Below are 17,657 nucleotides of genomic sequence, written 5' to 3'. Positions count from 1 at the left end.
CCAACCACCCATTGAGATACAACACTACACAGGCTATTGAGTAGTTACTGGGTCCTTTGACGGGCTAGAATATTGACCGTTTTCTAGTTATAGTCCATTTATCTTTAATCTACACATTCACCGAATAATCTGGCCTATTCTTTAGTTATACATTCTCCGCTTTCCTCATACACTTGTCAAATTCTTCTGCACTACTGCACTAATAGTTATGTTGCTGATTCCTACTTAAGGCATCAAGGGTAGTCAAGAGACTTTTCAGCTAAAGTAAGCCGCTCTTCTGTGAGTACACTCCAAAATCAAGCCATTATTTTATTTTTCCTGGGTAGTGACATAGTCTCTGTACCATGGTTTTCCGCTAGAGTTCTCTTGCTTAAGGGTTCACTTTTATGCCAACTTATTTGTTTGTCTCACTGGGCTATTTTCCATGTTAGAGCCCTTATAGAATCCTGCCTTTCCAACTAGTGTTATAGCTTAGCTAGTAATAAAAATAATTATAATTTCATAAAATATCCAATTTTAGTTATATACAGATCCTTATTCCCCTCAACATTTCATATTATATAAACTAATTTTAAATTCTTGGTGTCAGTACAGAATGTTTCCTACCACTTTGACCCTGGTATAACATGTGGCCTACCAGATTTGAATGTATCCTACCTCACTAGAATATTCTTATATGTATATTTTTGACTTGAACTTAACTGATCATTTTGATAATCAAAATAAAGCTGAAATCTTTACCCATATGGCTTAATTACTGCAACATATCCTACTAGAGCAGAGGAGCAAGATTATGTAAAATTACGAGGAAAGTAAAAGCCAATTGAACTAGTGACTTGACTAATCATATAATCTAGATAACCACAAAATACTTGCTGACAAGGCGTTCATGGTTACCAGTCATTCTAAAAATCCCTGTTACCAGGGTGTTTATTTCCTTTGAGGTCATTATCATATAGGCTTGTTTATTATCGAATACTAAGGGATGTTGATGCCTCGTAGGATTTTTATACAGGAGAGGGGGTTCCCAGCCCCTCGTCCCGTCCCTTTTAGTCGCCTCTTACGACACGCAGGGATAACCTGCTGCTTCCTCCGGTGCCTTAGATGACCGCGGAGGTAGCAGCAGTAGGGAATTCAGCATTATGAAGCTTCATCTGTGGTGGATAATGTGGGAGGTTGGGCTGTGGCACCCTAGCAGTACCAGCTGAACTCGGTTGAGTCCCTGGTTAGGCTGGAGGAACGTAGAGAGTAGAGGTCCCCTTTTTTATTTTGTTTCATTGTTGATGTCGGCTACCCCCCAAAATTGGGGGAAGTGCCTTTGGTATATGTATGTATGTACTAAGGGATGTATGCCCTTGTTGTATTTTAGGGTACCACTTACTATCCAATTAACAGAATATTGTAGACCACGCTGGAATGGTAGGCCACATACTTACTGTAATGGCACCAAAGTTTCTATATATCTAGAAATTTAAAACTAATCAAGTTTTCACATTAAAGGTAGTTTTGAGATGCATCCTTTTTGGTTGTTTCTATATTTCCTAAAACTTTAAATGTATCTTACTCATATGGTAATAAATGCACACAACAATGAAAGTATATTTATAGTACATAGTTTTTGTGGACCACACATACACCAATATGTTGTTCATCCTCATTTCTGCTCATTACAAAATAGGTAGCTCTTATTTCGTTAGCGTTTATCAATAGCCTATAAAGTTGAGACATGTAAAGATTAATGATAAAAAAAGATTTGAAATTTGGGTTATGTAGCCAAGCAGATACTTCGGTACTTTAAAACCAAAATATAATCTCAAGCCTTTAGTTTAACTTGTCACTTTTCATTACATAACTTAAGCCAAGTGCTTTATGAATTTGGTATATATAAAAATACTGTGTTTGTACTCTGTATTTTTCATCTCAAATATTTACACCTTATATAATTATAAATACTAAGTACTACTGATTTTGAAGTGTAAATTTATAGTGATTGTGTACGTGTAATGAAATATGGATAGGTCTGCAAAATAATCCTTTAATGGATGACAGTAAAGTCCAAAGCCTAATAATCAAGCCAGTCAAATAAATGCATATATACATCATGCTCTTTCTGGTAAAGGTTTGACTGTGATTTCAAAATACTGTAATATAAAGTGGCTCAAAATCTAAATACTTCAGATGAAATGAATCACACTTGTTTTAACTACACGTGTGCATTAATGAATTGAAACTATACCATTGAAACCCTCTAATTTGTCCCTAAAATTAGAGTTTAAATTTATTACATTATTCCATAATTAATTGTTGTTTTCTTTGCTTTCCATTGGTCCATTCAAATAACCCTTTTGGAAACTTTCATGAAGTTCAAATTAACTTGCCAAAAGAGCAAAATAAGATTGATAAACAGGTTTCCAAACCTAAACAAAGAAATTAATTAATATAAGGTACTATAGCATAATTTAAGTACAGTAAAGTAATCATCTTAATATCTAGCTTACATTGAAGAGCAACATTAATAGGAAACATCTTGTAAAATTCAACATTATTTTTTTGAAGTAAAGGGGTGTAAATAAAAAGTCTAGCATTCCATTTCGAGTACATCAACCATTACATTAATGTATATAAAGTACTTTAAAATGACAATCATATACAGCAGAGCATCTTATAGTAGCAAGAGATTTGTTTTATAACTATCTTTGAACTGTCATTGCATAGGATAACCACACCTGCAATAATCATACGTAAAACCTAACTTCTTGAGGGTTTCAGATTTAGAAATTTGTGATTCATGAATCTCAACTCAATGCTAATGTATAAAATATTTAGTTCACTTCTACTTTAATACATACATACATATACCAAGGAACTTCCCCCCAATTTTGGGGGGTAGCCGACATCAACAAATGAAACAAAACAAAAAAGGGGACCTCTACTCTCTACGTTCCTCCCAGCCTAACAAGGGACTCAACCGCTGGTAGAAAAAATATCAAATATAAACTTTATCCTTATACATTACTGTACTGTACTTGAATCAATTCAATAAAGAATTTTAAATTGATATACACAAACAGTGCTCTCTACTCACTATATACTGAAATTTATCTTTATTTCTTAACTTATTTCTTAAGCTCATCATTGAACTTTTATTTTACATTCAATTTCTGTTACATTTTAGAGCCAAGAATAGTATCTAACATGTGGTCAATAACTGATGAATTAAAAAATGTTTAGATTAGAGTTAAAAGACCTAAATCCCCAATGGAACATCATCAAATCAACCATAAAATTGAATTCCGCTATGATGGGTAGATTTCCCATACAAAGGTTAAGTAATAACTGGAGCTAGTGCAGAATCTTTCCATACCATACCATGCTAAAAGTATTAATGTTACTTACATCGTCTTCCTTCCTGGTGTATATTGATATGACAGGTAAGGTCACAACCTAAACTTACTCTCGGTCAAATATCTTTTGCAATAAAAATATTCGCCCATAATTATTAGAATACTACAATTATATAGTTTAACTAGACCAATCAGCTGGCTAATTTTACAATTGTCACAGGGTTAAATTGTGGTTTAAATGAACAACATGGATCCATGCTGTGAACAGCATAAACTGAATGCATCAGGTAACAAACTAACTGTCAATTTACAAACTGGTCTCCGGCATCAATTACACATCATTAGTAATAAGAAAGTAAAGTTCGGAAACTAAAGAATAATTGAACACCAATTATTTTTTCCTTAACACTTCATGACGAAAAAATAGCCCACTCGACATAAACTCTAAGTTCAACAATTATTTACACACACAGTAACTCTGTTGAGATTTAGAAAGAATATTTACAAAATATCTTGAGAAACAGTTTATTAATGTAGTATTCTCTGCATTTCGAATTGAATGATGCATCCCACTCCAAGATGGCTTTCCTCCTTAGCATTATATTCGTAACAGGCTATATCAAAATTCATAGGGTATTAATGTACTTATCTTTCATTTTAAATGGGGCGGCCTCTTCCAGATAGCACTGTACAATACTTTCCGTTTTCCTTTGAACGGAAATAAAGTTTGTCACCTGGCTTCAGTCAACTTAACTGTAAAGGCATAAAAGACTGTACGGAAGACTTAGACAATATCTCTCTTAACCAGTGTTCCTTCAGAGCCCAAAGGCCCATTGGTAAAGTGGCTTCAGTGTCTTGATATGCCCTTTACTTTTCTGCCTCTTAGGGACTGTCAAGTTTCGGCTTGTGGTGAAGTATACGACTGCAAACAATCAAAGTACAAATAAACTGCTCCCAGACCAAACATAGAAGTGGCGTCCATGGTAGGATATTACGGGTTTTCAGTGCTGATATCAATGAACTGTGGCGATAAAGTTGAAAAAGCGTCTCTGGAAAGTCCCGATGGATCTCTTACCAAACCTTGCACTGTTGGTAGGAGGGCGTGGTCCTTTGAAGAGTTTCAGACCCCTTCCCTGTGGTTGAGCTCAGGTAGTTGTAATCACGGCATGCACTGCTTCTCGCTCCCCCGAGGGAAGAGAAGTCAAATGTTCAGCAAGCAGAAAGCAGCGTAGTAGCCTTATTCCTTATGGTATAGTGGGGGTTGCTCTCATAAGAACCGAGCACTAGTAGTGGGTGCATGAGCTTTGTATACTCAATACGTGCCTCTTGCAAGGGGGGGAAACGTTAAAGTCACACATATGCAGCTCTTATCAATTGAGCTTCTTGGATGTAATCCTTGTCTAGTCTTGGAGCATGGCAGAATTTCATAAAAGAAAGTCGCGTGCAGTTATCTGGCATAGTCATAAGATTTAATAGTATGCCAAAATTCACGTTATCCCTCCTGTTGGAGAATTGGTGCCCTTACATCTCCCGAATACATCCACGGAAATCAAGTGAGTGGGACATTTCTCAAATGTATTCGTAGTAGAAGTCTTCAGGTATGAATGAAACACACTGGCAAACAAACTCTTTACTCTCACGCTCTCGTGGGAATGAACAGAAAAGGCCTTACACACAAAAGAGTCCGATGCTTTGAGATGTCATTAAAGTATCTTGTCTTTGGTGAAGGGCGTTAAGGGAATGGGAAAAGTCATATGTATGCAACTCTCGTCAATTGGTCTAGGACTCCTTCGTCCCAAAAGGGGAAAAGACAGGTGGGGCCCTTCAATCCCGACTGCCAGTGTGAGGAAACAAAGGTGAGGAGGAACCCAAAGTTTTCCTATGCATTGTTTAAGGCAATGAGGGCATTCCAAGAGGGAAGAGGTCACAGAAACTATGAGACAACAAAATGATGTCATTTGCAGCTTTACAGGTAAAGAATGACATTGAAGGAGGGAGGGGGGGGGGGGGTGCGGTTGGACTTCTGCTGCACAATCTGCTTGTTAAACCCCCTTCCTACAATGGAGCACAGATTTTCAAGAATTACGAACCCCTTTGGTAATATGTAGTCATCACCAGGTCATATAAGCAAGTTTGCAAAGAAAATTGTTAGAGCTAGAGCGGACCACTGGAAATCTGTCTTCCCTCCAAATACTCTTCGTCAATGACAATCTACAAACACGCAATTATCTAATAAAGAAAGGAATTCAAACAGCAAATTGATGGCACTATTATCATTACTAGCCAACTACAACCACAGCTTAGAAAGGCAAGATGCTATAGGACCAAGGGCTTTCACAGGGAAAAATAGCCCAGTGAGGAAAAAAAAATAAACAATCAAAATATTTCAATATCAGTATAATTAAGAGATATTTCATGAAGTATAAAAAATAAATTAAAAAAAAAATAAGAAAAATAAGATAGCAGTGTGCGTGAGTGTACCCTAAAGCAAGAGAACTTTACCCTACCCAAGGTGCGTGGAAAACCAAGGTACACAGGTTATGGCACTACCCAAGACTTAGAGAACGATGGTTTAATTTTGGAGTGTCCTTCCAGAAGAGGTGCTCACCATAGCCAAAACTCTTCTATTCAACCATGAGGAAAGTACAGTCTTGTACTATCTAACTGCTGAACAATCGGTCTTGTCTGGGTAGTATTACCCCACCAAGAGTAACTACCGACCACTAATTAGAAATTTCAATAGCAATATCAGCTTCGTTGAAAGCATAAGTACTCAGATTAAAGGACAAGGGTTTGTATTCGTGCTTAAACAAATGTTAATTCTTCCTACACATGAAAATAAATGAATTTTATGTGGGGAAAAACTTTTCAAGTTGCAGGTCACATTAAGATGTCAACAGGTAGATCAAATTTTGAGGAAAGAAAGGTATATTTCAGCTTCATCCACCTCGGGAGTGTTTACAGTGCGTCTTATAGAGCAGTCAAATAACATGGAAATGGCTACCCAACAATTTGAACAAGTAATGATTACTACTATACACTAATTCAGTAAAACTCAGCATAAGGATGCTAACAATAGAACTGCTAGTTCAAGTTTCCAAAATGGACTTAATAAATTTATTTCCAAGAAAGCATTCAACCATAGCAAATTATTTTCTTATCTATTATCAATAATGTTGGAATAAATAAGATGGTAACGTGAATGAGATGCAGTTTTCGAATGAGATGCAGTTTTCTTATTCAAGGACTTTATTCAGTTCCAATAACAGCAGGTACAAGCTTGGCCTTGGCACTTGCCTTCATCTGGGCAGCAATACGATCTAGATCCCTACGACCCTGTGATGTTAGTCGCCTGCCACCATTAGGTGCCTTTTCCACTACTTTTAATGTTTCCAGTGTTTGTAGTGCCTTGCGGGCAACTGTTCCCGAGCTGCGGCAGAAGTGGGAGGGTGCAGTGCCATTCCTTTTGCGGCCTGAAGGAGAAAATGGGTTGTTACATATTCAGTGAAGGCGAAAATGGGTTGTTACATATTCAGTGAAGGCGAAAATGGGTTGTTACATATTCAGTGAAGGAGAAAATGGGTTGTTACATATTTAGTGTAAAATATTACCTCTATACATATATAATGAGAATGACAGAAAATAAATTGGGTCCCTAGAGATTACAAACTAAACGGAACAAGGAAGAGAAGACGATGAATTGACGAACAAAGAAAATTTGCGAGTGGGAGGCCACATCTGAGGACTTTGTACTGGATTAGCAACAGCTAATGATGATGAAGAAACACGAATATACACACACTAGCAACAGCTAATGATGATGAAGAAACACGAACACACACATACATTCATATATGTACAATCAATATATAATTAACAAGAGATAGCTTTAATACAGTAATAAGTTTTACAGCTTTCTTCAATATCTAATAACACTGGACTTATACCATGGTCAAGTCATTCCTTACAATTTTATTTGAAGATATCCCTGGTAGTGTTCAACAATTCCAACTTTATACATTCATACAAAATATAGTTTCTAAGAAAACTTAGGAGTTGGCAATGACAAAAACTATACAAATAATATATAACCTGACAGTTAACAACAGTAGATATGATCTGACAGCAATACAATAAGAACCTTCATTTTAAAAGATCATAAAAAAAAATTATACCAAGGCGAAAAAAAAAAAGAAAATAATAATAATAATAATAATGCGAGTACTCACCTCCATAAATTTTCCTAATGGTGCCTACTCCAACTGGGGAGCGCATGTAAATGTGACGAGCAATGGCTGCAACGCGAGTATAATACCAGTCATCATCGTAAGGAGCCAATTCTTTGAATCTTGCAGTCTGGGATGAAAAATAAGAAAATGTAGTGAAAAATATATGAATAATACAGTAAAAGGTTTAATTAACTTAACCCCTTGGTTTGTAGCTGAATTTCAATGATGTAATGTATAAATTGCAAAAAGGAATTACCCCCTTTTTATACCAATGCATACATGAACTTGCCCTACCTTTCACTGTGAATCTATAGTCCATTTCTTTTAGTGATGCATATTTGCACCGACTCGCGGCGGTGCCCTTTTAGCTCTGAAAAGTTTCCAGATTGCTGATTGGTTGGACAAGATAATTCTAACCAATCAGCGATCAGGAAACTTTTCCGAGCTAAAAGGGCACCGCTGCGAGTCGGTGCAAATATGCATCGCTAAAAGAAATGGACTATAGTATAATTTCAATACAGTAAGACTGTTCTAATTCTAGGTTAAGTAATGTATGCACACTGACTAATGCAATAAAGAACCTGATCTTACTAAGTCAATTATACACAAATTTGTCAATTAGAGAGCACAGTGTAACTTCAAAAAGAAATTAATAAAAAAAGTACACCAGTTTCAATTACTGTCATAGAAAAAGCTCAGCTATACCATAACTAAATTCATGTCTTTCTTAAAAATGATAAAGTACCACATTCAGAGTACATTACAACACTATAAAGAAAATTTTATATCCCAAGAACAAATTACACAGGTACGTACAATTGTCACCATGTACTCAATGCCTTGGTTATTTGAATGGTAAAGCCATTTCCTAGTTTACTTAAATATAGTAGATGTCACTGATAATTTACACAACTCGGAACAATACAAATGCTATGAATAGAAGGAAAACAATACCATATTGCCATTACCTTCATACAAAAACTTACATTATCCAAAACCTTATCTTAAATTGTGAACAATGTTTTCAACAATATTTCAATATTATTACTTGCTAAGCTACATACCTACTTGGAAAAGCAGGATGCTGTAAGCACAGGAGCCCACAACAAACTAATAATTCCTATGTAAACTATAAAAACTTTGACAAAACAAGAAGAGAAATTTGATAGAATTAGATATTTGACAAACATTACAAATCAAATCAAGATTTTATTTGACCACCCTATACAAAATCTACTTATAATTGGTAAAATGTCTTTCTTAGAAATGATAAAGTACCCCATTTGGTGTACATTACAACATTACAAAGAACATTTCATATCCCAAGAACAAATTACACAGTTACTATAATAGTAACCATGTACTCAATGCCTTGGTTGATATGCGAGTCTTGCGAGATTAATTTCAGATAAAACACAGTAATTACCTTAAAAAAAAAAAAAAAAATCTTAGTAGTTTGAGGCTACTCGCTACTAATATGGAATTCAAATCCATTCATATACCAATCTTGAGTTTTTTAAAAATTCTCAATTCACTACAAATTTCAAAAGACCTTACATGCAAATACAACATCTACACGTGTTTAAAGCTCTTAAAACTTCATATATAAAGTATGACAAATGTAATGATACACAAGTTTTCTAAATTTCCAAACCTAAATATATCTCTCAAATTACTCTAAATATCTGTTGTACTTGCTACTCGGAAATAACATTCCTGATTATAGTGTAACTTGAAGTCCCACCTTTAATAATTTTCTAGTTGAAAAAAGACAACTGTCTATTACTAAAATAATGTAAAATGGTAAGGTTGATAAAGTAATTATCAAACCTTTAACTGACAACACAGACCTCAGTAGTGACTAAATTCTGCCATACTCTTCTGTGCATCACTCTTGATTTGTTCTCCAAGCTATTGTAATGCAATATAATTGATACTATTCCTTCATATATTGGTAATTAATGAAAGATATCAAATTTCCGTCTAAGAATGAAGTCATGGACTTGTTCACAGTACATAACTGAACCACTTAGAAAACTTCATGTAACAAGGTATTATAGCAATTGTACATCACGGCTAAATATATCGAATTTGCCACTTTGCAAACCTTGTTAACGATAAAGAGGGTTCATTTTTAAATTTTCTACACCACCATTACACAGTCAGAATCACTTCTATATCAGCTCTTTAAGGGCCTATGATATAAAAAGTTCCCCAATCATTCCTCTACTGTATCACATTACACATCATTTTCTGACCAAGGGTTTCAGTTAAAACATGCTCTTAAATACCTAGGCTAGATTACATTTTAATATTTTTCACAAAGCAACCACTAGGGTTTTTCTGTATAGTAGGGTAATAAAATGATGAAACTGCGCCATTACATAAAATATTACGAACCCATACATACCTTAACAAGATCTGACCAGTCAGGAACCTTGACTTTACCGGACCTGAAATTAAAATAGCGGTTTGATAAATATATATAAGAAAACTAGCATATTTCCGAAATACATTAGAGATATAAGAGCTACTGTAAATGAAAATTATAAGAGTGTCAGTATGACTGACATAAATTACAAGAGAAAATAAAAATTTTCCAAATTTATATTCAAACAATACATACATCACACAATACTTCACTTACTTCTTAAGAAAGTCGGAGTAAGCCTTCGTGAACGCCTGCTGGTTCACGTCCTTAACGTTGGCATCAGGTGAGGACTGTACGGATTAAGAGAAAAAATAATTTCAACAAATGAACAAGACTCATAATTTTTCTTTCCATGCTCTGGAATTTGGAATTCCTTCTTTGATTCTATTGGTAAAATGAAGCAATTCTTCAAATTAAAGGTTTAGAACAGTGGCCCCATCCATCTATCTCATGTTCTTAATTAACAGCATCTTGTTTTAAAATTGCCTTTTTATAGACAATTGTGCTTCATTCCAGCATTTTTGGTACATCAATTCCATGTGCATTTCAACCATCAGCAATTAATGATTTTTAAATGTACAGCATAAGGGATTGTTGTTTGATATAAACTCTTTTGCAGTTACTTATGCATAGGGTGTTGTGGCGATGAATTTAGTGTTATGAGTCGTCTTATCATGAACCTGGGAAAAATAGTAATGTACTACAATACCACGATAGAAACCATGTGAAAACAATTTACCCTGGGTTACCTAGTGTTGGGTAACCATGGCTAGGCAGTGGTCTGCGTTTCGGGAGGATTTTGAGTTGGTCCAATTAGACAAGTAATGGGAGATTTTCACTTCGTAGGTGTTTCGGTTACCTTGAATGCCCCCACAAATAACTATGTTAATCATATCTAAATGTCAAATTATGAGTGAGTAATGACGGAACTTTCATTTCACAATCATCAGCATCTTTAATAATCCTAACAAAACACTTTAAGCCTAAGCTGCCCTTATAAGCATAATCCTTGAATTAACAAAATTACGGAGTGTATGATGATGGCCCAGCAGCATAACTCCATCATTTTCAACTATCACAAACTTGTATCGAATAAAAAATTTCACCGAGTGCTCAATAACCCAGGCAAGTACTAAAGATTTAAGTTTTGAAAATCATCAAAATTTGCTTTAAAATTTTTGTCAGACGAGCTCTTTCCCCTGCCACGCTCTTCCTCGCTGACTTGTTCTTGTTGTTGGGCGGAGGGATTTGCCTTTCCATCGGCACCTCCTTGGGTTTCTTCTTTATTCTAATACTTTTATTTTCTTCTCTCTCTTTTTCCACATTTGATAGATATATTCTTTTCTTTTCTCTATTCCTTCTTTCTTGAACAGCACGTTTCCTATTATCTTCTTTTCTTCTTCATACGGCTGTTGCAATTCCACTATTTTTCTTCTTTCGTCGCTGAGGTCTGGACATTCAAGAATAAAGTGGGCGAGGTCTTCATTAACTGCCCCACATAGTTTGCATTTTACCCCTACCTCCCGCTTCATGTCTTTTCCTATCGTTTAATTTCAAACAGTTGGCCCTAGCTCTATACATAATAATAGAATTAGGTTTGTTGTCAGAAAAAAATTTCTTCTCCTATTTGCCCTTTTTCTTGTTCGTATATTTCTAAACTTTTTCTCTTATCTCATCCCTCCACTGTTACTAACACACACATTTGGGTTCTCTTCAAATGTGTTATAGATTCGATTTGGTATGTTACATCTTCAAGTAAAGTCTAGGTAAGTTAACTTTAAAATAGTTTATTCTTTAAAAACAGTATTAACATCTCCATCACAGGAGTATAGATGGTTTGGTCGGATGACCATTCTGTATGACATCTCAAAGTGAACTGCCACAAATATCCATATTCACGTTAAAGTTAATTAGTTATCTCAGCACTTAAGGATTAATAGTAAACACAACATTAATACCGGAAGGTACTTATTCCGTTCTCATAGACAACTCTTTCTCACGAGCTTGGTTGTGTTTACTCTTCATGAAAAATGTTACATTGCTGAGGTTTGGCATTCGCATCCTGCTTATGATATGGCTATGGCATTTCTCACACTTCTCTTACTTCCACAGTGACCTGTAGGTCATGTGTTTTAAACAAGTAATATCTAATATATTACACATGTAGAAAATGAGAAATTCCTTCCCATTTCTAATCATTCGTAGCAGTGACTGTCATATTGCAAAACCTTTCACTCAATTATCTAAATATATATTGATTCGCTGCATCAACATTCTAATCACATTGGGTTTTGCCTGGCTGCAGCTCACTTCGCTCACAATGCAACCCTTTCACTTCTTTTGGTTGGCAAGTGGTACATAGATGTGCTGCACTGTTATTGGCTTTATTCTTTTATCATATTAATCATTTTAACTGGTTTTGTTCGGCTGTGGCGAGTTTTTCCCAAAATTTAACACTAAATCCTTGTTCCTCTGTTTTGACAAGCAATATGTAGACGTTATGTGCCAGCCACTTGACAGGTATTTTTTTTCTTACCTCAGTTTATCTAAATTCATTAATATATAGTATATATATCAACCTAAACAAATAAAGCTGTACAGTACTTGCATTATTGACGATTGAAACTTAGCTAAAAGAATGTGGGCTTGCTACTTTGTTGATATTTTGTTGTAAGTTTACTACATCTCCCTTGCCCTATGCTTTTTACAGATGCCGGATAAGCATCCAATGGTCCTAATTTATATAAATAAGTAAAATCCCTTTGATACGTGAAGTCCATAATTGTTAGTTTTGGGGTTATACAGCAAGCACTTGTATAAAATGGTCAAATTACAGTAGATCCTTATTTGATGCATAAGTTGCCATTTTCACATCTTGGCTGCCAAGAACGAGTACCGTTACAGCATGCTTGATGCTCTCATTACACTTGTTTGAATATTGGAATTACTGTAATGGGGATGTGTGTAGGATGGCGGCCACCTGCATGTATGATAGCGGCCGCCTTATTTTCAACTTTATCGGAAACTTGTATAGAATATTAACTGTTCAGAATGTTATAAATATCCAGGGTAAGTACTTACTATACCGATATACAAAGATTTTGAAAATCATCTAATTCGACGTGAAATTTATAAGTCGAACGAGCTCTGTACCTTGCCACGCAGTTTCTCGCTCCCATAGTTCCTAGAATTCCCTATAGATGACGTTCTGATCGAATCAACAGCGCCATAGCGGCGGAATTCTGAATTATTAATCGGCCGCGGCAATTTGAAACGACCCAATGGGACCCCACTTGACCTGGGGATTAACTAGGATTAACTTTTTCACCCAATCATGACTCATTTTTTCTAAAATTTAAAATACGGAAACGGGAGCACCCATCGAGGGTCGGAAATGCTCATTCTTTACCCACGCGGCGCGATGGCAACTAACCAGTGTGTAGATACTTGTGAATCTTTTTTCAATTCAGTCAATCCTAGTATGTTGAGGATTATGAACTTTACAACAAGTGCTGAGTTTACAAAATATTTATATAAAATGGGACTTTTAGGCGACTTTTCCGGCATTTGTGCAAAATGTCATATTGGTGAAATGCGCTACAAGTATGATGGAAAATCGGCGAATAGTGGAAAAGCCAAGTTTTTTTGGCGTTGTTCATATAGTTATTGCCGAAAGAAGATCGCCCCTAACCACGGTAGCTTTTTTTCACGATCAAAGCTACCGTACGATGTGTTTGTTATATTAGCAAGTTTTATTTATGGTTTTTCTCTCGGCAGAAAGCCAATACCAGTTGAAAACTCGGACTTCAGTGACTTTGAATAAGTAGGGGGCCGTTGTAGAGGTTACGAATAAACCCGCAAGCTGAACAGGAAATAATGTAAGTACAACCCTCTCCGTTTCTGGTTTGTGTGATCGCGGCCACATGTATGCATGATGTCGGCCGATTAAGAATAGGCAAGTGTAAGGGGGGTCGCAGGGGGGCGGTAGCCCCCCCGTTTAGGTGTTTAAGAATAATTATACGGCTATGTACGGGGGGTCGCAGGGGGGCGTTAGCCCCCCCGTTAAGGAGAGACACGTGTTGTAGGTAAGGTTAGGTGGGCCCATTCAAGTTAGGCAGTGTTCTATTCTAGAGTTTTGGCAGAACATTCTGTTGTAGAACAACGGCCACGTCTTACGAAGGGTTAGAAAACGGGAAGAAATTCCCGTTTTCTATGTCCGCGGGAGGACCTGGCCGCTGATCTACAAAGGCTCCCTGTAATGATTTCTGATTGGATAACAAATGCCCTTCGGCAATTTTCAAGGTGAGCCAGGATCTGATAGGGTCGTTTCAAATTACCGCGATTGAATAGGTCAAAATGTCGTCTACAGTGAATTTTAGGAAGTATGTCAGCAAATAGGAGAAGAAATGTTTTATGACAACAAACCTAATTCTATTATGTACAGAGCTAGGGCCAACTGTTTGAAATTAAACGATAGGAAAAGACATGAAGCGGGAGGTAGGGTAGAATGCAAACTATGTGGGGCAGTTAATGAAGACCTCGCCCACTTCATTCTTGAGTGTCCAGACCTCAGCGACGAAAGAAGAAAAATAGTGGAATTACAACAGACGTATGAAGAAGAAAAGAAGATACTGTAATAGGAAACGTGCTGTTCAAGAAAGAAGGAATAGAGAAAAGAAAAGAATATATCTATCAAATGTGGAAAAAAAGAGAAGAAAATAAAAGAATTAGAATAGAGGAAAACCAAGGAGGTGCCGATGGAAAGGCAAATCCCTCCGCCCAACAAGAACAAGAACAGTTTTTAAAGAATAAAATATTTTAAAGTAAACTTACCTAGACTTTACTTTAAGATGTAACATACCAAATCGAATCTATAACACATTTGAAGAGAACCCAAATGTGTTAGTAACAGTAGCACACCAATACATGTAGGAGGCCAGTCCCGTCAATATACAAAGAGGAGCCAGCATTACTGCACACTATGTCTCACCACTTTACTTTACACATTTCACCAACGGGTTACGGGTTACGAATGTATATCATTTGGCTTTATGCCTAATCACGTACTTTGCCTCTTTCTGTATAAAATGTTTAGGGGGGTTGCAAAGCCTCAGATCAGGTGGTGTTCTTTTGAGTTTCCTTTTTTCAATTAAGAGGTTTCCATCATGAATTGAAATTTCACACCCATTCTGTCCCAAAAGAACTACAAAAGGCTCCAGGCTTTCAATAAGAAAATGAAGACTTTCTTGTTTTCCAAGTGCTTCAATAATGTGGATTTGACAAAACATTTGTGATAAGCTAAATACCCAGAATATATACAATAAACAGAACTTGTAAGTCCTATAGGGCACAGAGATCCCTGTGATAGGACCATGAAAAGTCCGTAAAGTAGGAGCCTTGGTATGACGACGAACAGGAACATGTGCATAAAACACCATCTAACCTTATCTTCCTCACCTAACCTAACCTACAAGGCATGTCCTTACCTACTTACCTAAGGATGGGCTAACTCACTAGCTATCCCCTAAGAATGTAGAAAATATGGAGAATGTCAACCATATAATGTTTAAATGACAACTGATTTTCTCAATAAACAACATTGCGAATTCGATTCCTTGGAACCTCCGTATATCAGCAGCCAGTTCCTCCCCTGTGGACATGAACTAACCTGAATTTTCCCCCTAACCTATCCTACAAGCCACAACCTTACCTACTAACCGAAGAGGGGTTACTGCCGTCAGGTGTGACGGTCTGAACGATCCCCCGGTATCAGAATTCTCCTTGATAATCTGCGCATGCGCGAACATTACCGTTAGCCAGTGCATACTAGGTTGATGTTTTATTTTCCTGCAATGTTAGCGTGCGCAGCTCAACATTACCACTTGCCAGTACATACGAGCTTGATGTATTATTTTCATGCGAGCGAAGCGAGCTAATGGCGGAAAAAAAACATTATACAGTGTCAAGGAGAATTCTGAGACCGGGGGATCGTTCAGACCGTCACACCGGCAACTCCCTTTACATTGCCATATTCCAAGTGTCATAACCATAAATAAAGGAGGCTGCAGTCATAAAAGGACACCCAATTACTTAAACAGGATGCTATAAGCCCAGGGACTCCAACAGGATAGAGAGCTCAGAGGTTACGTTACCCTGTAATAAAGTACAGTAATACCAAAAATTTCGGTCACCTGACCACCACCACCACCATCCGCTTTTATTATTCTGAAAGTGACTGCCATAAGGTTGAAGATAGGTTATACTATTTTGTCAATCTACAACGACCATTATGATAAATCAGTTAATAAGCTGTTAAGTATCCATGGTTATTACCGGAACCGAAATTATCACCTTGTTAAATACAACAGATTAACGACAATTTCTATAATACTACACTTTATTTCAAGAGTATTTCACCAATATTCTTAAACAAGGCATAAATTTCAAAATAACTTCAACAATGATACACTTTAATATATTAAAACGTGTTCTCGCCGTGCCGACCCTATCCAAGTACAAACACGTGAAGCATGGCTTCTCAAATAACTTTAGTTTCCCACATAAAAAAGCTCCTAATTTAACATCGCTGTCTCACAAAACACGGGGTACAATCAGCACAATTCCAGTTCAACAGTTCGAACTTATATAATGTATTTACTGTCATGTTTAAGAGAAAAATTAACAGAAATCCTCGACTCACCATCATCTTGTTGACGATTTTGTAGGAGAAAGACACCTAGTGGCAGAATGAAGAACTATATCGCAAACAGAGGAGCAGAGACATGCGAAGTGAGCCTTTGCGCGCACGAGATGAAATCAATGTCCCAGTTTTTTATATATGAATATATCTATCTCTGTGTATATATATATATATATATATATATATATATATATATATATATATATATATATTTGGCAGTTAAAATCGTTAATTTAGCATTGACTAATGTCTTCATTTTCATTGGGTCCATTCTATATGTGGGAGAATGATGATTAACAAATTTCTGTGATATATATATATATATATATATATATATATATATATATATATATATATATATATATATATATATATATATATATATGTGTGTGTGTGTGTGTGTGTGTGTGTGTGTGTGTGTGTGTGTGTGTGTGTGTGTGTGTGTGTGTGTGTCCCTTTCTGAGTCGGGGAAAGGGTTTATGTATCGCCATGATCAATGATTTCTTACTAGCATTCATGAAATATCACACGAGGTTGGGCTCAAGATAAATAGAAGAGAGACAGAGATGATGAGAACAGAGTATGCAATGGAAGATGAAATATCGTTGGAAGGAGAAAGGATTAATGAGGTAGAATCATTTAAGTATTTAGGAACTATGATCTCCAATACAGGGTCTTTAGAATTAGAGTTTAGTGAAAGATTGGAAAAAAAGCAAATCAGACAATGGCTAGGTTAAGTAAAATTTTGAACTCAAATTGCCAGAAATTACATATAAAAATCAGACTATATATCAGTTTAGTGAGATCGGTGTTACTCTATGGACATGAGTCATGGTATGACACTGAAACAATTTCTAATATCTTTAGTAGATATGAAAGCAAAGCCCTCAGAAGGATATTGGGAGTTAAGTGGCAAATCAAGATTAGAAATGAAATTATAAGAGAGCTTACTC

General features: G+C 36.2%; 2 protein-coding genes across 2 annotated transcripts in view; both read right to left on the bottom strand.

Moving 5' to 3' along the window:
* The window catches only part of LOC137627373 (transmembrane channel-like protein 7), a 437,009-nt gene that overhangs the window by 153,848 nt on the left and 265,504 nt on the right, over positions 1-17,657 (bottom strand). The gene's annotated exons all lie outside the window — the stretch shown is intronic.
* Positions 6,576-16,782, bottom strand: LOC137627563 (small ribosomal subunit protein eS19-like). Its single transcript, XM_068358652.1, has 5 exons — positions 16,705-16,782; positions 10,221-10,294; positions 9,984-10,026; positions 7,574-7,700; positions 6,576-6,817 (listed from the first exon to the last, which is right to left on the bottom strand). Exons 1-5 carry the CDS (start codon positions 16,708-16,710, stop codon positions 6,594-6,596), a joined length of 474 nt encoding a protein of 157 aa, XP_068214753.1. The 5' UTR covers positions 16,711-16,782; the 3' UTR covers positions 6,576-6,593.

This window comes from Palaemon carinicauda, chromosome 35 (assembly GCF_036898095.1).
Source record: "Palaemon carinicauda isolate YSFRI2023 chromosome 35, ASM3689809v2, whole genome shotgun sequence".
NCBI classification, from domain to species: Eukaryota; Metazoa; Arthropoda; class Malacostraca; order Decapoda; family Palaemonidae; genus Palaemon; species Palaemon carinicauda.
The sequence above is the reverse complement of the archived record's forward strand: the minus strand, read 5'-3'. Positions and strand labels throughout refer to the sequence as shown.

Bases quoted from the DNA above. Each gene is read 5' to 3' on its own strand.
- LOC137627563 (XM_068358652.1), bottom strand. The intron at 7,701-9,983 runs GTATGTATGGGT...TTTTCATCCCAG, and splicing joins ACTGGTCAGATCTTGTTAAG to ACTGCAAGATTCAAAGAATT. The intron at 6,818-7,573 runs GTGAGTACTCGC...TTTCTCCTTCAG, and splicing joins CATTAGGAAAATTTATGGAG to GCCGCAAAAGGAATGGCACT.